General features: G+C 37.6%; 1 protein-coding gene across 8 annotated transcripts in view; it reads right to left on the minus strand.

Moving 5' to 3' along the window:
* Positions 1 to 5,121: 5,121 nt before the first annotated feature.
* Positions 5,122 to 27,614, minus strand: part of YAF2 (YY1 associated factor 2) — an 84,654-nt gene continuing 62,161 nt past the window's right edge. For 5 of the 8 annotated variants that reach the window (XM_037135012.2, XM_037135014.2, XM_037135013.2 and 2 more), the window contains 2 exons: positions 7,284 to 7,436; positions 5,122 to 6,499 (listed from right to left, as the gene is read on the minus strand). In XM_037135012.2, coding sequence (XP_036990907.1) covers positions 6,262 to 6,499; positions 7,284 to 7,436 — 391 coding nt within the window. In that variant the 3' untranslated portion in view covers positions 5,122 to 6,261. Of the gene's footprint in view, positions 6,500 to 7,283; positions 7,437 to 27,614 lie in introns of those variants that run through there. The other 3 variants (XR_005081075.2, XR_008390895.1, XR_008390894.1) reach the window with 1 other exon arrangement.

The raw sequence follows: 27,614 nt of genomic DNA on the forward strand, positions 1-27,614 counted from the left end.
CAGTAGAAAACCAGTGAATGGGGACACCTTAGTTCCTGTACAATCCCCAAATTCAGCTGGTGTTTACATCCACGAGGGAGGGAGTATATGGAGAGGCTGGAGTGGGGGAGGAGAGTGAGAACTATCCTGTGGACCATCTCTGTATTTCTTCCTGGTTCCATCTTCATTCTGATTACTACAATAGATAATAATCTATGATTTTAAAATAAATGCTGTCAGTAAATTAAAAGCTAGGTTTGCAAGGAAGTATAGTCATGGGGAAAATCAGAATTCAAATACGTATGCACAAATTCTTCTAACCCAAGTTCCCTAAAATAGAAATCTGAAAATAATTTAAGAATTCTAATACCATCACACTTCAGAAGTCCAGCACTTAGCTGAAAACAATCAGAATTTTTGTTATCCATCTTTCTTTCTATTCAGAAATTACATCACTAGACAGTCCTACAGTACATGTTTGGGTGTTGGGTTTTTTTTTTACATTTCTGTATTTTAGTTATTTTTAAGCAGAGGGGAAGGGAGGGACAGAGAGGGACAGAAACATCATTGTGTGGTTGCCTCTCTTGTGCCCCCAAACTGGGGACCTGGCCCACAACCCAGGCATGTGCCCTGACTGGCAGTCGAATCAGGGACCCTTGGTTCACAGACTCAATTCACTGAGCCCACACCAGCCAGGGCTCTGTATTTTTACTAAAGTAAAAAAATTCTTTTTTGCTCTAATTAAGTGTCCCTTAAATTATCCTGTATTGGAAACACAGGTTATTTTTTTAATTTACTTTTATTATCAAAGATCAAAAACTACCTCTTAGACCTAAGGCCTAAGAACAGAGTTCAAGCCACTCTGTTCTGGAACACAAGTCTGCTTTCCTTTTTTTAAAAAATGCTTTCACTGCTGTTTTGACCTTTAGGAGTCTTCTTCTCTCAAACTGGTTTTAAACAGTATCCCAACTGTTCTCAACCTTGCTGACTCCCAAGTAAAACATAGGCTCATTTCATTGCTATTATTATGAATTAAAAGAGGGTAGTGAAAACAATACATATAAAAAAGTCTAAATAAATCTTGGTACCCAGTTTAGTCTCTAAATTGTCTTGCTAAGAAAGTTAATGGAAGTATAAAGATGGTATGCTAGCTTTCATCCCAACTCCCCACTTCCAAGGTCAGATCTAAACCAAGGTGTCATCTCGAGACCTGCCAAACTTACATATTATTGCCACTGATCAGGAATTCCAGCTGGAGAGGCACTACTTTACTGGCTCCTTGCCCCACGAAGCTCCTGTTGGGGCTTATCCTCACACCCTAAAATAAAGCTGCTTTTTTAGCTTTTTAAAAAAATATTACTATTTAGCCTTATTTACAGAAGAGATTTGAGGAACTTTGTAAGAACACAGGGGAAACTGTAAGTAGATAAAAATCTGAATCTAGGAAAAATAATTAACAAGTTAGAATATAGGCATGCAGGCAGTTGAGTCCTACATAATTATTAAAAGTAAGTTTAATTTTAATCTGAGATTTCTCACGACTAAAGCAAAAACTGAGGGCAATCAGTGAGTGATTTGCATTGTCCAGAAGGAAAAGGCAAATTGATTTCTCAGAAGTAACACTTTTCCTGAAACAGGTCTAAATAAAATCCCTCATCTGGATTCTGAGTGATATAATATTCCCTCAATTATCTTCACAAAAAAGGCAACCACAGATCTCATTCAGCTGTTGGCTGATTTTTAAAAATTTTGTTCAAGAAAATAGTATCACATTACATGGCTTAAAGTCTTAAACTTTGCAAAATTCAAGCTGGAAAATGAAACTGTGCTGGCTAAAACTACTTGTGACATCCAACATCATCGGCAACTATCAAGATGAGATCCCAACATTTTCAGTGTGGACTTGCAGTGGATACTTTGGCCAAGATGAATTTTCTAGACACGAAAGCATAACAAGCACACCCTCCTCACTACCTCTGTATTGTAAAAATATTTTTATTAATGCATTGATGGCACTGTAATAATTTTGAGATCTCTCCTGAGTTCCACATCTTTGCCCTCTTTGTAACCAACCCCTAGCCCAGTGCCTAGAATACAAATACTCCATTAATGTTCAGAGTTGAATAATACCAATTAAGGAAAGCCTAGATCAGAAAAATACTGAAAGTATTACATTGATAAAACAGCTACTATAGTCTACAGCTACTGATGGGAGAGGCAGGGATGGGAGTGGGGTGGAGGGAAGAGGAGGGTAAGGTGCAAGGACCACTGCCAGAAAAGGATTCAGACTTGAAACATGTCCCACAGCACTGAAACCTTTCACAGCTATTCTTGACTTTTCCATAGAAATTCTTATCACAGCATTTCATATGCTCCAGAATTAGCTTATTCCATAAAGGCAGGGATATTCTTCACTGGCTAAATTCAATGCCACATGAAAAATAGTGTTTCCATTACCAGGGCTGGGGGGGGGGCATTCAGGAAAGTAAAGCGTAAATGCAATTCAAGGTGAAACTTCTCTATGGCAGCTTTTCAAAATGAACTGGTTTTGAAAAAAATCATTCTAAAGTTATTACACATACTGCTGCCCTAGTGAAATCTAAACAACTGAAACTTAAATGAATGAATCCTTATAAATGCATCATAAAATGTTTAAATATTGAGACAAACGTGCTGTTTTCTCTCTCCATTCCTAGTGATTTTTCTCAATTATCCAGATTGCATCCCAATGCCCCATTTCCTAATTTCTACTACTATTTGTGCTTTGTTTTTCCCCCTTTTCTTCCCTCATTTCTTTCCCATTCCTACTTTCCTTGCCTTTGGTATTAGTGGGGCTTATTTTTCATCAACAGCCAGTGAAGGCATTCTTTCATTTCCGCTTTCACAAAGTGATCGATCATGTCCTGCATTCTGTAACCTTCATCTCTTGATTTTGCTCAGCTATGTTTTTATCACTGATAACTTTTCTACACTTCAGGTAACTACACCTGTTCCAGACAACTGAAGGTGCTTGTAATTCAAGGGGTGGGGTAGGAGGGGCAATGCTAGTTAAGTCAAAGTATTATTTTATGGTTATCCTTATCCTTACACGAACTTACTTTTCTTTTTTCTCCTAATTTTCAAATCACAAGTTGTTGTCAATTTCCCAGTTCCTACATCAGGCTTTTAAAAGACTCTGGAGAAGAGGTAAGTTGCACACCAAGAAAATAAGTAAAAAATGGCCTAAATGGAAACTAACAGGTGTCCAACCTGTCACCTGCATTCAGCCCAGGATGCCTAAGAATGTGGCCCGACACAAAATCAGAAATTTTCTTAAAACCTTTTTTTTTTCCTCATCACTTTTTTGTTAGTGTTTGTGTATTTAATGTGTGGCCCAGAGACACCAAAAGATTGGACACCCCTGTTTAGCATTAATGCATATAATATGCAGAAACTACATTCTTTTTAGGCAATACGGACTTTTATCTAAAAGAAAGGCTATATGCAATCAACTTAGAAAAGCTGAGGTTTTTCTTCCTTTTTAATGTCTTCACTTTGTCTACTATCGCTGCTATAACTTTAGGAAAGCATTTAATAAAAATAAAACCTTTATTAAGTCAACTATTTCTACTGTGTAATACAAAAGGCTTTAACAGTATGTACTCTTGTATGCCTTAAATTGTATCTTCACTCTTACTCATACCAAACTATGGTAATAAACTCTGAAAAACATCCAAATAGGAATTTGGTTTAAAATCTCATTGCTAAAATCACAGGGTAAATTGATGAAACAAAAAATGTACCCTAAATCCAGGCTCTGAATCCTTTTGCGTATTTTAATATTCTGTGTAAGTATTTATGAAATTTGGGACTGCTTCCTCATTTGGAAATGTTTGAGGTAGGGTGAAGGCAAGTAAGATAATTATGATTAATGAAAGGAAAACAAAATTTTAAACTAGCCAACTCGATTCATTTCTCCTGTGTCATAGTACATACCACCACGTGCTTCAATTATGGAAAGATGGTTGCTCTGGGATTAGAGCAAACATCTGATGTAGAAAATTCAGTGTAACCTACAGAACACAATTCCTTTCAGTCATCCAAGAGGGCATGGAAATGACTTTTGTACTTTTACAAAGTAATGGGATTTTACTGATTAAGACTGTAAAGTCTCACATTTACTGAGCATCCAGTATGTGTCAGGTAATTTTAAGAATTTGATATGATTGGTATTTAATCCTTCCAACAACCCTATGAGTTAGATATGATTACCATCACCCTGTTTAACAGATGGGAAGTGACCTTGAGTGATTTCCTCAAGCTCACTTAGGTTCTACAACAAGGATTCAAACAACAGACACAAGTTAGTACTCTTAATTCCAATGCTACATTATTTCCCCAGTAATATAGAAAGAGAACTGTGCCCCCACCCCACATTCAGGTAAAATCCCACCTTCTGTCAGATTGTTCTCTTTTGCAGTCCATTGAAAATACATCCTGAAAGTTTTTGAGCATCATCAGAAGATCCAGTACCTCTAAAGCATAGTTTTTAGTTAAAATTTAGGATATTTTCCCTATAACTATTACCTGTAATTTTTGCTATGTCTAAAAATAAGTATATAAAAATATCTGAACCACATAAAAAATTAAGACAAGACTTCATGTTTTAAAAGAACATAACCAGTTAGTTGAGGTTCCACTGAAAGTATCTTATAATAAAAACAAATTTTAATTTGTCACTTAATAACACTAAAGAATGAGGTATATAAATGCTTTAATCACAGACTTTTACTGTATGCAAATAACTGTTTTTCACAACTACATCTTACAAATAGGACAGTACCACTGTGCCTGTAAAAAGTACTGCAATTAAACAGAAAATTACATCGCCACAGGAAACCACCAAATATCACAATGGTTAGGGTCTACAGCTTTATTTTTTTTCTTGAAATGCTATCATGTCTTTATGTGATATTTCGTATCCAACTTATGTTTTTAAGTTCGTTTATACTGCAGAAGTCTCCTACAGGTGGCTATATATGAAGCAAATGGCTAAGAAAAAGCAGGAGACCCTAGAATTTAGGAAGTACTGTGTGGTTTCTAGGTTTGATTTTTAAATATAACATAAAACACTTCATTAGTTGTAAACAAAAATGCAAAATCTGTAGTCATAAAAATATTTTATTCATAACTTTGCATAATAGTAAGTGGGGCTGTAAATACTTTTCACTTGGAGATACTGAGAAATGCATAAACTGGCAGATATGTCTGTAAGTAGGGCACTATGATTTTCATAAGAATTGTTACATTTAATAAGAGGCCAATTAAACTATTTGAGACTATTTTTTCTCCAGTTCTGTGCAACAGTTCCCATTTCTGTATTAATTAGATTCATACCTCTATAACCCTGGATAAAGTTTGGAGCAAGGAAACAGTGATAGAACTATTAAGTTAAAGCTTTTCCAAAATTACAGCTTTTAAAATATGGCAGGTTTCTTTTCTCTTCTGCATTGGCCAAATGCTTATAATTACTTGAATTTTAATTTTTTATATAATACAGAAAATACCAGTGTTCAATGACAATAGCACTAAACCTGAATTATAAAGCTAAATAATCAATGTTTTATTGTTTACTTATCTGAGAGTAAACATTACAATAAATGAATGTTTTAAAAGATAAGGAAAAAAAGATAAAACCAGAAATATAATTCAGGAATAATAATTTAGTAAAATGTGTCAAAAACATTGGCAATGGTTCATACAAATTCTTTATTTAATAACAATTTTCCTATTTAACCACACCAAGTACCAGCAGGTGTATTAAGAGGATAACCATTAAGAAAATCTTGTTGCAGCAATAGCTGATTAAGTTGATCTTTGACTTGTATACATATAACTATTTGTTTCACAATTCTCAAATAATACATATTTAGGCAGCTTGCACTATGTTATAAAAATTTAAATTCGTTACATGCCAATAGTAGAGAATTCAAGATTTATGTGTTAGAATTCACTAAACTAAAAGTGAAAACAGACTTACCAATAACACTGCAATAATGAATAATTCAAACACATTTTCATGGCACCTTTAACTGTGGAGACCAAAATGTTGAAGTCTGGAAATGTCTGGTAGGCACAGATTGCAATAAAATCTAACAAATTCTAACAAATTTCTATTTTATGTAAAACGCAAATTATGGATTGTGCATGAGTATGTCTGTCATGAAAATGTGGTAATATTGGCATAATCTGTGTACTTGCATGGTATGATAGAAGTGACTAAGAAACTGGAGAAAATAAACTTTAATGAGATTCTCCATTCAATGATGAGGCTTCTCCTCTGGGTGAAGATGACCTGGACATTCCCCTCTCTGTGTTATCAGAGCTAGAGCCACTCTGACTGTGCTGATCTCCAGAAGCAGCACTAGATGCAGGCGGGGACTTCGTTTTCTCCTTAAAGTCTGTAATAATCACTGTCAGATCTCCAACGGTAACTTCCAAATGCTGAGCACTACTCCGATCCACATTTTTCAATCTTGGCCTAAACATACAAAAGATGGTAAAATTGTAAACTAGTTTTTCTGTCTAACTTTAATTAGGCAAAAATACTCTTACCAAAATGAATACATCTGTATTTAAAGCTGTACATTCATGTGTAACAAACTAGCCACAAAAATATCATTAAATGTTTCAAATCATTAACATTAATCAAACCAATCACTCATGAAATCTTCAAAATGACAAAAAAAAAGTGACACTCTCAAAGCAATAGTCTCTTAATTGTGCTTTTATAGCTTTATCATAATTTTGCGGACAGATCATCAACTTTATTAAAACAAACGCTTTAGACCAGCAATGACAGCTGCGTCACTGAGGAAGGTGGTAACGGCTACCTGTGGCTGTGTTGTACGCAGGGCTCTCAGTCCACTGATGTGCAGGAATAAGGGCACCCAGGCTGTCTGTTCCACCCAGACCCATGACCATTTAGAGAGATGAAAGCCCGTGCAAATGTCTGTGAATATTGTGAATATCACTCCTAGCTTTTTGAGTGAAAAAGCAATAGGTTCCCCCCCATAAAAAAGAAATAGCTCAAATGTAAATGTATTTTAATCTAGCAAAAAAAAAAAAATCCTCACGTTTAAGTTTGTATTTGTGGCCTCTATGTTTAATTTCTAGTACATCTTTCAAACTTAAAAAAACCATTCCATGATACTATATAATAAAGATGAAATATTTTACTGCTACCTTGTATATATCAGTGTTAAAAGAAATAAAATGGTTCATTGTATTATTTGGAAAGTACCATAAAAAACTCTTTAATTTACCTGGTTTTCTTATGACTGTTCTTTTTGCTAGTTGTTTCCTTTTCACTTTTTTCTTTTTCTACTTTATCTTTTTTCTCTTTCTTTGACTGTGTAGGGGGCACAAACTGCTGAGTAACCTGCTGTGCAACCAACTGGGAGACGGGCCGAGGCTTCCTGTGTGCATGTTAAAAAGAAAGGTTTTTTTAAAAAACATTATCGCTTAATATATATTCTTTATGAGAGAATACCTCAAATTATGAGGATACATATTACAGTTCTCAAGTATAAAAGTTCTTCACATGTAAGGTAATTCGGATGCACAATTTAACAAATATACACACACAATTGTTGTTTTCCTAACCCAACAAAAATAGAAATATAGTAGCTGAAAGTTATAGCCCAAGACATATGGTCAAAACATTAGAATATAACTTACATATATCAATATGAAAATTATTAAAAATGTGTTATCAAACTGAACACTCATAGGAAAACACATATATAAATAAACGTAAATTTTAAAAATTAAACTTGAAAGTTTACACTGAAAAAACATTTAAAATTATCCCTCCTCCCTCAGAAAACCATCTGTGGCAATGACTATTTGTTTTTTTTCCCCTTAAAATCTTTCATTTATTCATTTAAGAAATATTTGAATGTCGAAATTTCCCAGGCCTTATTGCTCACTCAATTCCTTGAGGTACTTTATGTATCTGGCCCAATCTCACCATACTTTTTTGACACTGGAAATCTACCCAGTCCTTTGAGACATGCCTCCTCATTCACTTACTAATTTAAAAGTTATTTACTGAAAAACTACTGTAGGAACCACACAAAGATACCTGAAATGTTGCCTGGCTTTAACCTTGGTTGCCAGTACAAGCTATCACTCTATTGGCACAGATTAAGGATCCCTCCAGCTTTATGGCAGAACTTGGGCAACTAAGGTCAGGATTCAAAGTAAGTAGTATCTAAGTTCTTAAACTGAGAGACAAGAAGACTGAGAAAAGGAAAAGGGAGGCAGGGAAAAAGTTAGGGAGGATACGAATACATTTCAACAGATGATCTATAAACAGGAGTAATTTTATTGTCTGGAAAATCCTGACCTTATTTTGGTCAGTAGAGTTACTTAAAAAAAATTGGGGGGGGGGGGGGGGGGGGTGTCCTCTAGATCAAGACAAAATAGAAGCCAATGAGAAAATACTATATAATCTACAATCCAAAACTGCAAGGAGGAATCTTTTGAAGAAGAAAACAGGAAACATAATGTGTAAAACATATTTCAGCAGATGGATAATGAATTTTGTTTAGATCATGAAGAGTCTGAAGTACCAGAAGGATATCCAGGAAAGATGTCCAATACACAATTTGAAAAGGTAGGGTGGACATAGAAATCACAGTTAATGATGCAGATTAGGAGTTACACAAGTGAAAGTGACGTTGAAAGCATGGTAATTAATGGCTGAGCTTATTCAAGAAATGAACTTAAAAAAAAAAGGGTTATAGGAGTGGTTCTCAAATTTAAGTCACAACAGGATCACCTGGAAGGCAGCCCTACTCCCAGAGTTTCTGGTTCAGGAGGCCTGAGGAAGAGCCCAATAATCTGCATTTCTAACTAGTTTCCAAGTTGTGCTGATACCTCCCGTCTAGCCACCACACTTTGCGAAGAAATGCAGTGTTGCTACTGCAATAGCTTAAAGCTTGAGAAGAGAAGTAGGAAGGGTGGAGAAAAAAAGCAAGGCTGGATGCCTAGGAAGGAACCTGATCATGAAAAACAAAGGGGTCTGATTTCCCCTTAAAAGACTGAAGAAATTCAGCTTTGAATTTTATAAAGATGGCAGCAGTCTTAAGGGGAAGGGTACACAGAGGCAGGGAAACTATTAAAAAGCTACTTGAAATAAAACTAAATGTGTTGTCATCCTCTAAAAAAAAAGAAGAAACCACTTCAAAAAGGGCCTGACCTGAGAAAGCAGCAGTGGAATTATTTAAGACACTGAAGAGGCAGAATCAAGGGGAAAGGATGACTAATCGATTCGTGCCTTCCTCACTTCTCAACCAACTAACATTCCTTTACCAAACATACAGAAATCCTGGGTGTAGCCAACTTCCTGTGACATAAAAGAAAAGAAAGAGCCCTGGCTGTTGTGGCTCACTGGACTGAGCACAGGCCTGTGAACCAAACGGTTCCGGTTCCATTCCCAGTCAGGGCACATGCCTGGGTTGTGGGCCAGGTCTCCAGCTAGGAGCTGTTTGAAGCAACTGATCAATGTCTCTCTCACACATCAGTGTTTCTCTCCCATTCTTTCTCCTCCCTCCCTTCCCCTCTCTTTAAAAGTAAATATTAAAAATAAAAAGAAACAGTCTTAGATGTTGATAAATGCTATGAAAAAATGAAGGAACGAACAGGGAGTATTGAGGAAAGGGTTGAAGTTTTAATTTTGTCTTGTTTCCTCTTCTAAAATAAACTCCACGAGAAAAGAGACTGTATTATGTACCACTGTATAACTAGTACCCAGCATAATGCTGAAAAAATACTAGATAATTAATATTTGCTGAAGACTGACAAATGATAAAATCAGGTTTAATGACAAGGGAAGATTTTTTTTAAGAAAAGGGGTACAGTAATGTCTAAGTTTACTCATTGGCCAGGATCAACCACTTACTAGAGAAGAAGATAAATAATGAGAAAGTAAAAGCAGCCAAGAATTACTTTCTCTTCTAATAATGCTGTAATATGGAAAGATAAAGAAAGCTCAAAGGTGTGTCAGGGTTGAGAAAAGATTTGTTTAGACAAGTGCCTAGTGAACACTGAGTCACCTAAAACTGAATGCCACTCCAAGATACAAAACGAGATTGAGGTACAGTAATCAAGGTATTGGGGATCTCTGGATCTATTCCTTCCACAACAAATGAAGGTTTGACTGACAACTTACTTTTACTGCCTTTTGTAGTGTTGCTCCCTTTTCCATCTCAAAATTTAAATGCAAAGCTAATTTACAAAAAGGTTAATAAGTTAAACTGAATTACAAAAAAACACGCAAATATTAAAATAAATTTACATTCTTTTGAACTTGAAATCCTGAAGTTTCCAGCAATTACCAAATTGATTTTACTTATTCAGTAGCCATTAATACTAACTTAAAATATATAATTTATATTCTGTTTACTTAGTGCTGCCTTAAAGTAAAATTGATTATTTTTCTAGTTTTTTTCTGGATTCATTAATGACCTCAATAGCTCAATGCTGGTTATTTTTCCCCCATCAAATCTACATATCTCCATCATGGACACTCAGATCACGATGATTTTTAGGACTATAACTACTGCGCTGTGGTTAGGTACAATGTTTTTATAGCATGATCAATCACGCTCCTTTCTCCCCTCCAGCATTTGTCTCCCAGTGGGTGCCCATCTATTTTGTGATTCTGCTCCTCAAGATTCTCACTCCAACTTCTATGTGAGAAAGGGATAATCCTAATTCCCCAGCTTCATGAATCCTGCAATATAACTGCTGCCAACTCTTTTTTATGTTTAACAACTTTCATGTCTCCAGAATGTTCCTAGAATCATTTTCCCTTTTTATATGGCCCATATAAAATATGAGTTCATTAATGTGAAAATAAAAACATATTAGTAAAGCAGAATTTGCTTCATAAAACCATGAGGTTAAACTAAAATTAATAATTTATTTCTAAACAAGTTATGAACCTCGAATTCTAAGTGTTAAACTCTCAGTGTAAGAACGAAATAGTCAGTGTATACTCTCCTACAAGGCACAACCAACACAAAGAACCAGCTGAACTGCTCAGGGGAGAGACTAGAGTCAAGACTAGGTAGAAGACTAGCACATCATACTAGAAATGAAGTAAGTAACAGTAACAATGATCTATTCTATGGTGTAGTCAGGGGAATGGAATTGAAGCAGTAAATCTGACGACATTTCAGAAGAATAATACAACCTGACATATGCTGAGTAATAGGGATCAAGAACTCTCCCTGTTACCCACTGATCCAAATGGGAGTTGAAAATAAGAAGGGAATTAGGAAGCACAGTGCTATGGATTGAATGTTTGTGCCCCTTTGAGAGGTGATTAGGTCATGCAGCCCTCATGAATGGGATTAATGCTCTTATAAAAGAGGTCACAGACAGATCCCTTGCCCCTGCTGTCGTGTGAAGCACAATGAGGAAGTGTATCCTCATCAGACACTGAATCTGCTAGTGTCATGGTCTTATCTTGGACTTTCCTGTCTCGAGAACTGTAAGAAATAAATGTTTGTTGTTTATATCTCACACAGTCTATGGTATTTTTGTTAGAGCAGCTCAAATGGACTAATAAGGCAGTTGCAGGAAGCCAAGAACTATTCTAAACAGGAGGGACTGATGAACTTGGTGGTGACAATGTTGGGTTTGTATATTTTAAAAATATAAGCAAAGCTGTAATTAGGGCCAGTAGAAATGTGAGACTAGTGGTCTGATAAGCAACCATATAATCTTTGTACCTAGTGTTGTTTGTCATTGATTTTTTAGTCACCAGTAAATTTTCTATAGTGGTTTTCTTTTTCCTTAAGGAAAATAATATTTATTTCTGTGCTTGTTCTTTCTCTTTTTATCCTAGACCTTACTAAATATACACTATTCCATTCTTTTATTATTAGTTTAATGGTGGTTGACTTTCACTTAAAGATTATAACTTTGTTCCTCTGTTCTACAATTATTTGTTCTGGTTTAAATTTGGGAGAAAAGAACAAAATCTATGTGTATACATATAGCCTCGCTATTGAAAGTTTTCTGCTGCTCTCTAGGAGCTCAGTGAGCTGTAAAGATCCTTCACTGACGACAGAGGAAACACAGCTTATGATGATCTTTGTATCGTATCACTGAGTGCCTCATCTTCACCACAGTCTGTGAAAAAGAAAGCCCTTCTATATCCAGGGAGCTTAAGAAGGTTTAACTGTGATTCCTTTTCTATTTAATGAGAAAAATAAGGAGGACGGTAGGAAATTTCAGAGGTAAGAGAGAGTTAACCCAGGAAATAAGGGGCAGGGAATCATTTATAAGGCATGCTTTATGTTCAGGAATTTATCATTTGGGGTTTTGACACTACACCTATAATGCCAAAGGTTCTTTGATAAAAAAGGACAAAAAAAATCATCTCATTAGTAAAATAAGTGCTGTCCAGCCATGTTCTAATTGCACTCTATTATCTTCTTACATATGTCATGATCAGGCAGTAACTTGTGAAATCATATTAAAAAATTTTGGAATCCCTACAGGTCTCTATGTATCCATCTTAAAAACCCAAATAGACTGTTAGGCAGGTGTGTTGATTTACTGCAACGTAAGAAAAAAAGAAACATTTCAACAACCATTTAATCTACTATTTTACTATTCATCAGAACAAAATATTTTAGAAGATTTTAAACCTTCCACGTGAATAGGAGGCTTAATGTATTCCATTTCTAAGTATGTGTCTGCCCTTCACCACCATCACTCTTCAATATAAATTCTATGTGCCAAATACAAGATGCTTAAAGCTGGATCAGTCTCATTACTATCTAGCTCTGTCAAACTGGACAGGCAAAACAAAAAACCAACATATAAAATAGTTACTGGTTCTTTTCTAAAAGAGACAGCACGGCTCATGGCTCAGAAAGAAGTAATCTGGTTCCTGGCACTAAAACATGATAAATTGCAGCAACATATAATAAATTTCAGTGAGTAAAAAAGGCTGAACTAAACCCAAACCTGCTGTGAGTCTGTTAATGCACTGTCAACAGAAACCCAAAAATCTAACCAAGGAAGAGTTTATAAGCACCCACCCTGTTTGACAAATCTAGATGAGGTGCTGGAGATTAACCATACAAGACAGCTTGTGCATTCATAGCTGACTCGGCAGATGAGAAAGACCCCATTCAAAAGTAAACTAAATAAAAGTAAATTTTGTCAAAAGCACTGTAACAGTGTGCTGTAATAGAGAAAAGAGACGGAAGTCTATTAGACATGGTGGAAAGAACTTTAGTTCATGTCTAAACCATCAGTACAGTAGGAAAAACAGCCACCACCACAGAACCCTTTTTAAAATATATTAAGTCATTTTATGAATAAGTTAGATGAAATAAAGAAAAAATGAATACTAAAAATTTTAGTAAGACAGTGTAGGAGACCGTTCTGTGTGGCACGGGCCCAGCTCCCACTTGGAGATGCACAGGACCCATGCCCACAGATAGGTTCTCCTGTAGAGAATCAAGCCTGCAATGTGCCTAGGTCACTTTGAGTCTTGCTTTTTGCTAAAAACTCTATCACCCAGCTTTGTGGCAAACATTTACTGCAAAATAACTTCCTAAAATCCATGCTAAACCTGCCGAGGGCAATTGTAATTGTAACCTGTTCAACCACTTTTGCCCTTTTCATTTACAAATATCCCTCTTCTGTGACATTATTAAAGGCATTGGCTCCTTTGTTTTCTGTAACAGGTAACCACCTAAAGCAACCTGTGCATAGTAAATGAGGACCATCATGTAATGTGCCAAGATCTACCAAGTAAGGTAGATCTTACTTGACAGATCAGTTTCTGAGAATCTGTGATGGACAATCAGAAGGAAAGGAAGTTAGACATTGCTAAAAGAGGTTTTGTTTCTTTGTGGGGGTTGAGAGATTTTGAGCACCTTAGCAACAAAACTGTTATATGAGGGCAGAGGTGGAACAGGGAAAATGATGACTAAAAAAATGCTTCTACGTTGATATGCCTTTTTTCAGTGTTTAAGAAATGCAAACAAAGGGCTTGCTACTTTATTTTGAAACTGTAAAAAAAAAACAAAAACATACAATTATTCCTCAAAATAAATTAATTACTTTTAGTGGACCAAGAAAGGCTGGTCATGGTGGAGGCTGCTGGCTTTTGTCCCCCTTGAGAGAAAAGCCATGCTGTCCCTTTTCCTCCACCGGACTCGGTAGTCCGTGTGAATGTCTCATTTCATCCATAATGATGAGGACACTGTGGGCCAGTGTCCGCATCAAGACAGTAAACCCAAATTTTTATTCCCTAATAATGTGGTTTGAAAGGTATATAAACCCTAGACTAGAAAGTTTTTTTAATAATGTTAAGTAACTCATCAGCTATTATGTCTAATTCTAGGAGCGTATATATCTTATACACACTGCTTTCCTGAATTCATATATATCTCTGATATCTTTACATCTACTCCTTACACTTGCACTGTCAAAACATCTTTGAAAACCTTGATGGCTCTTGATTTTTTGGGAAAAAAAAAAAAAAAGGACAACCATTTTCTTTGCTCCAAAATGATCGAGCATTTTCATTTTTAGACTAGTATACAAAACTATCATCCAGTATCTATCCACTCCTTTTGATGTCAAATATCATTGAAAAGAATACCATCATATGTCCTAATAGTGAAACAAGATAGTTCAAGTTCACTGTTGCACAATACTGCATGATAAAATCCTTTCTGTTGAAAGGATTTGTTTCTCACTCATTGAGAAACTGTGTTTTTCCTTTTTGTCCTTAGGCATATATTGCTCACATAACAACTCAACTTTGCAAAAAAGTCATCTAGGATATTGTCATTTGAAGACCTTGTCAGAGAGCTCTAGCACCATGCAGCCCACCAAGGATCAACAAACATAAAGGGATGAAAATTAATCCATGTTGTCAAGTTTCTGGATTTCTCCTCCCAGGCCCTCAGAGAGTATTCTCTTGCTTGGCCCACTCAGTGACTCTTTCCCTTCCAGGGTTTCTGAGGTAGATCTTACTTAACAGATCAATTTCTGAGAATCTGTGATGGACAATCAGAAGGAAAGGAAGTTAGACACTGCTAAAAGAGATTTTGTTTCTTTGTGGGGGTTGAGAGATTTTGAGCACTGTACCTTAGCAACAAAACTGTTATATGAGGGCAGAGGTGGAACAGGGAAAATGATGACTAAAAAAATGCTTCTACGTTGATATGCCTTTTTTCAGTGTTTAAGAAATGCAAACAAAGGGCTTGCTACTTTATTTTGAAACTGTAAAAAAAAAAAAAACCCATACAATTATTCCTCAAAATAAATTAATTACTTTTAGTGGTCTTCCTTCTGTGCATGCTGATAGTTGATGCAAGGAACACATCTATATACGTGACATTTTATTATTTATTTTTAGGTATATTTTATGGATTATGCTATTACAGTTGTCCCATTTTTTTCTTACTGTATCCCCCCACCCCATACCCTGTACTCCTCTTTCTCCAGCATTCCCTTCCCTTAGTTCATGTCCATGGGTCGTACACAGAAGTTCTTTGGCTTCTCCATTTCCTACACTAATCCTAACTTCCTCCTGTCTATTTTGTAGCTACCAATTATGCTTCATATTCCCTGTACCTTTTCCCCCATTTTCCCCTCTCCCCTCCCCGCTGATAACCCTCCGTGTGGTCTCCATTTCTGTGATTCTGTTTCCGTTCTAGTTGTTTCCTTAGTTTGTTTTTTCCTTGTTAGGTTCAGTTGTTGATACTTATGGGTTTGTTGTCATTTTACTGTTTGTATTTTTTATCTTCTTTTTCTTAGATAAGTCCTTTTAACATTTCAAATAATAAGGGCTTGGTGATGATGAACTCCTTTAACTTGTCTGGGAAGCACTTTATGTACCCTTTCATTCTAAATGATAGTTTTGCTGGATAGAGTAATCTAGGTTATAGGTCTTTGTCTTTCATGACTTTGAATACTTCTTTCCAGCAAGGTTTCTTTTGAGAAATCAGCTGAGAGCCTTATGGGAACTCCTTTATAAGTAATGCTCTCCTTTTCTCTTGTGGCTTTGAAGATTCTCTCCTTATCTTTAATCTTGGGTAATTTAAGTATGATGTATCTTGGTGTGTTCCTCCGTGGGTACAACTTCTTTGCGACTTTCTTAGCTTCATGGACCTGGAAGTCTATTTCCATTTACCACATTGGGAAAGTTTTCTTTCATTATTTTTTCAAATAAGTTTTCAATTTCTTGTTCTTCATTTTCTCCTTCTGCCATCCCAATGATCGGATGTTGGAATGTTTAAAGTTACCCCAGAGGTTCCTAAGCCTCTCCCCAGTTCTTTTTTTGAATTCTTGTTCTTTCATTCTGTTCCAGTTGAATGTTTATTTTTTCCTTCTGTTCCAAATCACTGATTTGAGTCCCAGTATCCTTCCCTTCACTGTTGGTTCCCTATATATATTTTTTATTTCACTTTGTAGAGCCTTCACTTCTTCCTTTATTTTGTGGCCATACTCAACCAATTCTGTGAGCATCCTGATTACCAGTGTGTTGAACTCTGCATCTGAAGGTTGGCTATCTTCTTGTCACTTAGTTCTCTTTCTGGAGTTTTGATCTGTTCTTTCATTTGGGCCATGTTTTTTGTCTTGGCCACCTGTCACATTGTAAAGGGAAGAGCCTCTGGTATTCGCCAGGACAGAGCAACCCTGCTGCACTGTGGCACTGTCTGTGGGGGAGGGGTGAGAGAAGGAACAGCTTGCTGGGCTCTCAGCTGGCTTTCAGTCACTTCCCCTGCTACCCACAAGCAAACTGCACCCTACTGGTGCTGATTCTCAAGTGGATGGGTTTGTGTATGTTCTAGTAGGACCTTGTGGGTCTCTCCAATGAACTCTACTGTGAGGCTGAGAGTTTCTCCCACTTCCGCAATTGCCACCAATTTTTATAGCCAATGGTTTTGAAACTTTGTTTTCCCAGGGCTGGAGTCCTGGGTTGCAAGGTCTGTCTCACTCAACAATTGTTTCTCCCAGTTTATCTACATGCAAACGTGGGACCATCCAGTCCTCCAGCCACCACCTTGCTGCAGGTCTTCACCTGGCTGCCCGTCTCTGCTCCTCCTACTGGTTTGGATAAATGTTCCTTCTTTAACTCCTTGGTTGTCGGACTCCCATACACTTCTGTTTTCTGGCAGTTCTGGTTGTTTTTTGTTTTTAAATTGGCCGTTATCCTTCTCTTGGTTGTGTGAGAAAGTGAAGCATATCTACCTACACCTCCAACTTGGCCAGAAGTTCCTTATTTTATTTTTTAAATGGTTAAAATATTTCAAAAATATTTGTGGAACCCTTGAATCTCTGCAGAATCATGGTCTTCTGTATTTCTCTGTAATGCTACCGATCATTGCATGATGTGTTCTCTCCCCCCGCCAACTGGACTATATATTCTCTACATGGGAAAAGATGCCATCTCACCTATTTCTGTATCCCCAGCATCTGGTACAACACATCTTACATTTATTAGATGCTCATAAACATGTCTTGATGTTAACGAGCACTAATATAATACAAATTAAATATAATGTGGAAAACTATTCATCAATAGCATGAACAATGCTTTGATTAGATGCCAACTTCTAGGGGCTCACTTTCTTGAAAAAGTTTCTGATGCTGTCTTGCCTTTGAGACATGTACTTCTTTCTCATAAAGACAAAATGAAGAGTTTAATATACATGTCTGCATTCTATAAGGTTATTATTAAATCAAAGGATAAAGAGTCTTTTAAGTGGTTTTCTCTACTTCCAAATAATGAAGTCATCTACTTTGCTAATCCAGTATAATATGATTTATCAGCAAAATTTAAATATTAGCCATATTAAGGATACTCAAATGTGTTTGTTACTGTTTTGCAGCAGAATGATCATTCTAACAAAATGTTACAAGGAATCTCGATATATAAAACTGCAAAATCTAACTTCTACCTCTACAAAGTTCATGTGGAGGCTCCTTAGCCCCCATGTGCTCATTGCTCATCCTCAAATCTCTCAGTTATCCCTGAAGTGTGACTGTGACGAATACAATGGGAAAACCACTGATCTAACATATTTCCCACTATACTAATTAAATAGCACCTTAGGTTGAATGTACTCTCTTCTAGTCATCTGGTTAAGTGTGCTTACAGAATGTACAGAACAATATCTTTCACCATTTCAAGAATCTATGCAGAGTATTTTGGAGTCTTTAAGGTCTATATATATTTAATTTTCAATATCAAACACTTCTGCAGAAGCCCAGAACACAGTTTTCCCTGAACTCCTGGGAGATGGCAGCAGGGGAGATGATTCCTTGGCAGCACTACAATAGTCTTTGGTAAGCACAGACAAAGTAGATGACTACATCTGCTACAAAAACTAGGTTAGAGCATTCAGCAATTAAGTCTCTGAAAAATCCCTCAAATCATTAAACAACATCACAGTTCACTTAACTTGAAAGACGAAGGGCACTCTCTAGAGCTACAAACAGGTCATCCTCAACTTTTCCTTCCCCTTAGCCAAATAAATTTTTCTTCCATATTACTGGAATAATTCCTCTTTATCATTCCCATAAAACACCACTCTAGCCTAACACAACAGCAGCCTATCATTTACCAAAATTGGAGGTTTCAAGGTTACCAAGAATCACTTTATCGTCTCCAGTGCTCAACTGTAGCTCTCTTCTTACTTGGTCATTTAAAAAGCATTTAACTTAGTTTATCATTCTACTTCCAGCAAAACTTTCTTCAAAAGACTTTAAAACACCACATTCTTCCAATTTTTCTCATGTCTTACTGGCTACTCTTTCAGAGTCTCATTTGCTGATTCACTCCTGTCTTTCCCAATTTCTAAATTGTGCACTGCCCCAGGACTCAGTCTTTGGATATCTCTTCTATCTACACTAACCCTGTACGGCAGTTACTACTCGGAAGTGTGGTCCACCAACCCAACCAAGGAATCTACACTCAGAGCCTTCTAGAATGCATATTCTCAGACCTTGCCCCCAAACTGTGGATATTTTTATGCACACAAAGCTTGAGAAATGCTGGTCTAGGTGACCTAATTCAGTCTTAGCCATATAATAGCATTTGTACAATGATTTGCAGGCCCGACTCCAATTACAATTAACCAATGCTTTTTAAAAATAATTATGCCTGGGGGGAAAAAGTTATTTTGTAAGTTGATAAATATTTGTAAAAATTAACAAACATTTTAAAAAAACTGGATTTTTAAAACTGAAACTAGTAAATCAAACATTAATTTTAATAATTTTAATGAAACCAACGGAACATTATTTTAATAATAAAATTTGTTTTCAAGGACACATACCCACGCACCCTCTCACACTGAAACATGAACAAGCGTGATCCATGTTATCCAGCTACCCCACACCAAAATATTTATTGAGAGAAAGAAGTATGTGTCCGTACAGAGATTTATATACAAATGTGCACAGCAGCTTTATTTGTAATAGTCAGAAACTGAAAACAACCCAGATGTTCATCAACAGCTGAATTAAGGAACTGTGGGATCACTGGGTTATATGGTAACTCTTCTTAATTTTTAAAGGAATCTCCAAATTGTTTCTATAGTGGCTATATATACCAATTTATTGTACATTCCCACCAGCAGGATAGTAAGGTTCCTTCTTCTCCACAATCTCTCTGACACTTGTTATTACCTGTCTTGTTGATAACAGCCATTCTAACAGATGTGGGGTGGTATCTCATTGTGGTTTTGATTTGCATTTCCCTAAGAGCTGGTTACCAGAGCTGGTTAATTGTGTATTGTATGTCAATTATACCTCAATAAAAGCTGCCTAAAATTTTTAATCTAATCACAAATCAAATTAAACCACTGATGCCTGAGTCCCACTCCCAAATTAAATGATAATCTGTAGAGATGGAACCAGGCTTAGCAATTTTTAGGAAGTCCCGAAGCTGACTGTAAATTACATCCAAGGTTGTAAAGTGCATCCAGAGATGAGAACAACTGATCTCTACAATACTCCAAATTTCACGTTAAAAGCTCCAATGGCTCCCCTAAACCGCAGATTTAAATAACCAACTGCCAATTTAACATCTTCACTTGGACGTCTAGGAGAAACTCAAAATAACTCAGTTTGTTCAACAATATACTTTTTAAAAATATATTTTATTATGCCATTACAGTTGTCCCATTTCCCCCCTTCATTCCCCTCCATCCTGCACACCCCCTGCCTCACTGTTCCCCCCCTTTAGTTTATGACCACATGTCTCAAGTTCTTTAGATTCTATATTTCCCATACTATTCTTCCCCTACCCCCTATTTTCTACCTACCATCTATGCTACTTATTTTCTGTACCTTCTCCCCCCTTCTCCTTCTCCCACTCCCCTGTTGCTAACCCTCCATGTGATCTTCATTTCTATGGTTCTGCTCCTGATCTAGCTATCCTCTTAGTTTGCTTTTGTTTTAAGTGTGATTGTTAATAACTGTGAGTTTGCTGTCCTTTCACTGTTCATCTTTTTTTATCTTTGTTTTCTTAAGTAAGTCCCTTTAACATTTCATATAATGAGGGCTTGGTGATGATGAACTCCTTTAACTTGACCTTGTCCGAGAAGCACTTTATCTATCCTTCCATTCTAAATGAAAGCTTTGCTGGATAGAGCAATCTTGAATGTAGGTCTTTGGATTTCATGACTTGGAATACTTCTTTCCAGCCCCTTCTTGCCTGTAAGGTCTCTTTTGAGAAATCCGCTGACAGTCTGATGGGAACTCCTTTTTAAGTGACTGTCCCCTTATCTCTTGCTGCTTCTAGAATTCTCTCCTTCATTTTAATCTTGGCTAATATAATTATGATGTGTCTTGGTACGTTCCTTCTTGGGTCCAACTTCTTTGGGACTCTCTAAGCTTCCTGGATTTCCTGGAAGTCTACTTCCTCTGCCAGATTAAGGAAATTCTCCTTTATTATTTGTTCAAATAAGTTTTCCACTCATGGCTGTTCCTCTTCCCCTTCTGGTACCCCTATAATTTGGATGTTGGAATGTTTAAAGATGTCCTGGAGGTTCCTAAGCCTCTCCTCATTTTTTTGAATTCTTGTTTCTACATTCTTTTCTGTTTGGTCATTTTTTTCCTCTTTCTGGTCCGCTCCTTTGATTTGAGTCCCAGTTTCCTTTCCATTACTGTTGGTTTCCTGTGCATTTCCATTCATTTCAGCCTTCATATGTTCCTCTAATTTGTGACTAAAATCAAGCAGTTCTGAGCATCCTGATCACCAATGTTTTGAACTGTGCATCTGAAAGTTTGGCTATTTCTTCATCACTTAGATTTATCAGCTCTGGGGCTCTAAGTTCTTCTTGAGCCATGTTTTGATCTGTTCGTGCCTGTTAGGTATGAGGAGTGGAGCCTTAGTTGTTCACCAGGGCGGGGCCACCCAGGTCGCTGGTTTGTGACGCTGTATGTGGGGGTGGGGTCAGAGAGGGACAATGGCAGTCCCCTCTGCCCCTTCCTGCCACTGGGGCCTGCACGGTCTGTCTCACCGCTCCCTCCTTCACTGGTTTATCTGCGTGCAAATGTGTGACTGTGGTCAGCCCTCAGTGAGTCCACCGCCTTGTGCCCTCAGTGGGTCTGCCCGCTTCTCCACACCTGGGATCCGCCTACAGCTGCCAGCGCGCCTGGGTCGCGTGCCTGGAGGAATTGTGGATCTTTCCTGCCCGACCCCGCTCTGCTGCTCGCTCTGCCCCTCTTATCGGTTTGGCTGAAGGGTTTGTTGTTGTCAGACTTCCGTGAAGTTCAATTTTCTGTGGTTTTGGCTGCGTTTTTGTTGCTAAAACTTTGTTGTTTTTAAACTTGGCTGTGGGAGGAGGCACAGTGCTTCCACCTATGCCTCCATCTTGGCGGAAGTCCCCCAACAATATACTTTTGATTCCTCCCTTCTCTCACTCTTCCATTCTTTTTACAGTCTTCCTATGTTAATAAATAGTATCCATACTTCCATTTGCTCAGACCAAAGGCTTAGAAATTTCATTCCATACTTCCTTTCATACCCACATCCAATTCACCAGCAAATCCTTTCCATTCTACCTTCAAAATATACGTAGACTTGAGTGATTTCTCACTGCTACCACTGATATGAATCACCCTTTAATATACCCATAACTAACATCCCTGATTCCTCAACTGGCTTGCTACAGATATTTTCGCACAAAGTAGCAGATCCTTCCAGATGCAAATCAAATTAGATTACTAACTACTCCCTTTGAAACTGTTCAGTGGGTTCCTACTCCCCACCCAAACCTTTCCTTTGTTACACTCTGGCAACCAGAGTGTATAGCAATTGAGAATAAAATCCAAAATGCTTGTGCTAGTCCACAACCCTACATGATTTAGTCTCTCTCCCCACTTTATCTTCTATCCTTTCCCCTCTAACATACTCTATTCTCGTGTCTTAGCTGGCTTGGGCTGCTGTAATAAAATACTGTAGACGGGTTGCTTAAACAACAGAAATTTATTGTCTCACAATTCTAGAGGCTACAAAGTCCAAGATCAAGGTCCAGCAGATCAAGGTCTAGAATTATCTCACAATTCTAGAGGCTAGAAAGTACAAGATCAAGGTCAGCTTATGGTGAGTGCTCTCCTCTTGGCTTGCCAAGGGCCTTCTTCTGTGTCTTCACATGGTAAAGTGAGAGAGATCTCTTTTCCTCTTCTCACAAGGTCAATGATACTACTGCATCAGGACCTCACCCTTATCACCTCATTTAACCTGCCTCCTAGCCCTAACTCCAAATACTGAATACAGTCACTCTGGGGATTAGAGCTTTGATATAAATTTGAGGTGTGTGTGGAGTTGGGGGTACAATTCAATCCATAGTATCCAACCTTACTGGCCTTCTACTCCTGCCTAAGGGTTTCCCCTGTTACCCTTCTGCCTAACTCACTCCCTTACTTCTTTCAGGTCTCTGTTCAAATGCCAATTGTCCTGGAAGTCTTTCCTAATCTGACATAAAATAGCACTGTCCTCTCCTACTCCACTCCATTCTGCTCATTACTCTGTACCCCTCACTATACTTCATATCCTTCAAAGTACTTGTTCCTACTCACCATACAGTATTAATTTATTGCTTGTCTTCTCCCACCAGAAAAGAATATAAGCTCTCTACCACCCCCATAAATGTAAACAAGGACTTTTTCCTATTTTATTTTGTTCACTGTTGTTTGCCCTGCATCTGTAACAGAGAAAATACCTAATGTGTTTTTCATAGATAGGTGAATGTTAAACCCTCTTACTCAAAAATTTCCAGGGACCTTAAGGGATCCTATAGTAATTTTCCAACCCTGGCTGCACAGGAGCACCACAGGGAGTGTTTCTGTAATTGCAATACTTCAGCCCCACCCAGAACAATGGAATGAAAATTTCTAGGAGTGAAACCTTGTATTTTTCAAAGCTCCTCAGCCACCCCTCTTTCACAGCCACCCACCTACAGAATAAGATCATAGTGTTAGCTAAGTTGTCAGATCTCTCCAAATCAGATCCCAGGATCTGCATCTTTCCAATGCATCAAACTACTGCACTTCACTAACGTGCTTTCCCGATGTACTCCCAGATCCCATCTTGTCCAAATAGCCTTTCTTACCTACTCTAGTCTATATTCATCTCTCCCCTCTCTGAATCCCTATGGCACATATGGACTGTGTCAGATAATCATAGCAAACACATAAATAACTACATCATAAAGTATAGCTTATACTCATTTTAAATTAATTACACTTCTTTTTTTTTATCCCTTATGACTCCTGTGTACATTTTGGACACAATAAATGCAATTCATGCTGAATGGAGAAAGCTTGTTCATAAAGTGACTTACTTATTCACTTTGTACTAAATGAGAGAAAGGGTGCATACACAAATCCTTCCACTGAGAATCACTGAAATCAGCAGTTGCTAAGCCTGATACACACTGGAGTCGGCTGAGAAACCTTTACAAAAAATGTGCTGGCTCGGCCCCACTTTTATAGGGGCTTTGAGTTATTTAGCCTGAGATAGAGCCCAGGCATCCTTTTTTGGCGTGGTTTTGAAAACCAAAGACTGAAACAATCAAATTTGGATGCTATATTATTTCTAAATATAGAGACCGGCTGTATTAAAAGATGTCATTTGACTTAGCTCTGCAGAAAACAGCACTCCTATTTTTCAAGCCTTTCTTTACTGATCAAAATTTGTTTACTTTTAGCTAAAACAGTTCTTATCCAGAGATTTCTTTTTTTTATGGCTCAATTTCCATTCTTATAATCTGTATCTATGGACAATTTAACATAGGCATACCCCAAAGATACTACAGATTCAGTTCCAGACCACAGCAATAAAGTCAATCGTTTTGCAAGTGTAGGATCTTGACTTCAATTTGTAAACAATGCAGTATCTTTAAAGACCAATGAATCGAAGCAAAATAAATTGAAGAATGTGTGCACGAATTATTTTTACTACATTTCTCCCATTCATTCATTCTTTCATTCATTGTAGCAGGCAGTCCTAGTCTTCTAAAATGGCTCTTAATAATCCCTGCCTCCTGGTACTCATGTCCTATCTAATCCCCTCCTTGTGAGTGGGCTGGGCCTAGAGTTAGGTTACTAGAAGACTCTAGCTTCCATCTTGCCGAACCCTCTCTTGCCTTGTGAGCTCCCCGTTAGAGTGTCCTACATGACAAAGAACTGAGAGAAGCCTCTGGTCAACAAACAGGTCAGTGAGGAACTCAGGGAATAGGGGCTGCCAACGGCCACCTAAAGAAGCCTGGAAGAAATTCCTCTCCACCTGATACCCTGAGATAACTGCAGCCCATGACAGACCCTGAATCAAAAGATCCAATTAAGCTGTACCCAGATTCTTGACCCACAGAAACTGTGAGATTATTAATATTTCTCATTTAAGCAGCTATGTTTTGAGGTAATTTGTTACCCAGCAATAGATACTAATATATTAACATGACATTGCAAGAATTGAGCTGCCATCTTTCCTTATAGAGAATCTGGCACCCATACTGCTTGAGACACCTCACTCTGGTCCACTGAATCTTTATATATTACACAGAAGTTACGGTACTGACTACAACCAATTATCCACCAGATTACAGCACCTTCAGTGGGGGACAAGCTGCCTGTCCTCTGTGTGAGGTTACTGGATCTGTTCTTCAGTTAACACTCTCACAGAGCTATTCTAGCTGGTGTTTTTCACTCCCGTTTGATGTTCGCCATTACTCCGCGCTGTCCATTATTCCTGGTATGCAGTTTGCTTTGTACTGTCTCTTCTTACTCCTTGACCTATTGCTTTCCCTCTGCTTCTTGGCCCAATGTGGGTAAGAAACTGATTTTCACTGTCATCAACATGCACTAGTAGTATTGTTCCTTTCATTTTATCTCTTTTACCTTTTACCAGCCAGGTGTGCTGCTACTTGCATAATAATCCGATCTGTGACAGTTTTTTAACAAGTGTTCCTAGAGCAGCTGAGTTCAGTCTGTCAAAGCCTGGTCTGTGTACACCACCAACAGGCCCTGTCAGTCCAACTAGTGCTCCACAGACTGGCTGGTATAATCATTAATTTAATAGTAAGATGAAATACGATTTTTCACAGAAACCTCAGTGTTATTTTGTAATGTATAATCCAAATTGAGACAAACTTTTAACTCATGAAAGCAGAAAATTCCAGAAATGCCAGAATTCAGAGTAATGATATAAACACTGAACAGAGCTTCAACAGAATACAGAAATGCCAATCAGTATGACTGAGGTAAACAGATCTTCAAGTGTTGATATGTATGCACAAGTGCCAGGAAAGGAAAAGTGAAATGGGAGGTGTACTGATAAATGTCTTAAAACAGCTTTTTAATAAATCAGCATCCTTTTGCTTCTAGTGATCACAGAGTACAAGTCTTTGTCAAACGGTATCATGAAGAATAAAACCTTTAGGGAAATTTTCAAAATACAGCACTTTGCTGGAAAACCAAATAAGATTTTATAAAACATGAAGTGCAAAATATGCTCTTCAGTGTAAAGCTGATGTATTCTGTCACCAAGAAAAGTCTAAAACTACAATGGTGTTGTTCACAGCTATACTCTATAAAGCAAAAATATGGTAAAGAGGAATTAAAAACTTCATAATGTTGATGACATATGTTTTGAGAAGAAGTGGAAGGCACAGAATTCTTTTAATATATGATGTAGCCCTGGCTGGTGTGACTCAGCAGATTGAGCTCTGGCCTGTGAGGCAAAAGGTCACTCTGGTTCAATTCCCAGTCAGGGCGCATGCCTGGGTTGCAGGCCAGGTCCCTGGTTGGGCGGATGTTTCTCTCACGTATCAATTTTTGTCTCCCTCTCTTCTCTGTTCCTCTCTCTCTAAAAATAAATAAAATCTTAAAAAAATGTTAATAAATTATATAGCTGGGCACTGTATAATATTAATGGCATGCAATATAGATGAGTTAATACTGTTATGTGTGCATTCTAGTAGATATTTTTGCATTACAGCTGGAACAAATCACAAATGTGAAAAAATATCAATCACTTATATCATTATAGACACATTTGAGAGAGAAGTAATCAATGACTTTTTGCTTAGCACTGACATCCAAAGCTACAGAAAAGTTATTTCCAATAAAATGAAACTACACTGAAAACAGCTGCAAAAGGTGGGTTGGGATTACTGCTGATGGAAGACCCAGTACTTGTGTACATATAAAACTATAAAGAAAGTGCAGTTAACTGACTGATCTACACGTTGCATTATGCTTTAATGTATAGCTGGCAATAAAAAAAATATACCTCCCAATTTTTTCCCAAAGACTGTATTTATTTTTAGAGAGAAGGGAAGAGAGAAAGAGAGGGAGAGAAACACCATGTGTGAGGGATTCATTGATCAGTTGCCCCCTGCACAACCCCAAACAGGGACCTGACCTGCAACTCAGGCATGCCCTGACTGGGAATCAAACCAGCAACCTCTCGGTTAGCAGGGTGGTGCTCAATCCACTAAGCCACACCAGCCAGGGCACACCTCCCAATTTTGATTCATTGTGATCCAAATGATCTTAATGTCTTTCTATAAAAAAATGTTATTGAATATATTGCTTTTTCTACCTTAATATAAAAACTGTCTGTTGAAGGAAAAACTGTATTTCTTAAGGCATTAATAACTTCTGAAATGGGACTTCTGGCCAAGATGGAGGTGTAGGTGGAAATACTGTACCTCCTCATACAACCAAATTTAAGGACAACAAAGATTTAGAAACAAAACACAACCAAAACAGACAGAAAATTGAACTGCACCTAAGTCCAACAACAACAAACCATTTATCCAGACTGGTAAGAGGGGCAGAGGCAGCAGCCAGCGGACAGGGGTCCAGGCAGGAAAAGGCGGTGGTTAGCAGACCCAAGGGGCACAGGGACAAAACAAGCAAACCCAGTGAGGGCACAAGGCAGCTGGCTAACTGCGGACACAGATTCGTGCACAGATAAACCAGGCAAAAAAACGGGCAATGAGACAGACCCCACAACCCAGGGCCCCAGTGACGGGAAAAAGCCTAAAAGCACCAACTGAAAAAACTTTTAGGGGTTGAGGTGCCGGGAG

This window comes from Artibeus jamaicensis, unplaced genomic scaffold (genome assembly GCF_021234435.1).
Source record: "Artibeus jamaicensis isolate MK-2021 breed Jamaican fruit bat unplaced genomic scaffold, CSHL_Jam_final contig_233, whole genome shotgun sequence".
NCBI lineage: Eukaryota > Metazoa > Chordata > Mammalia > Chiroptera > Phyllostomidae > Artibeus > Artibeus jamaicensis.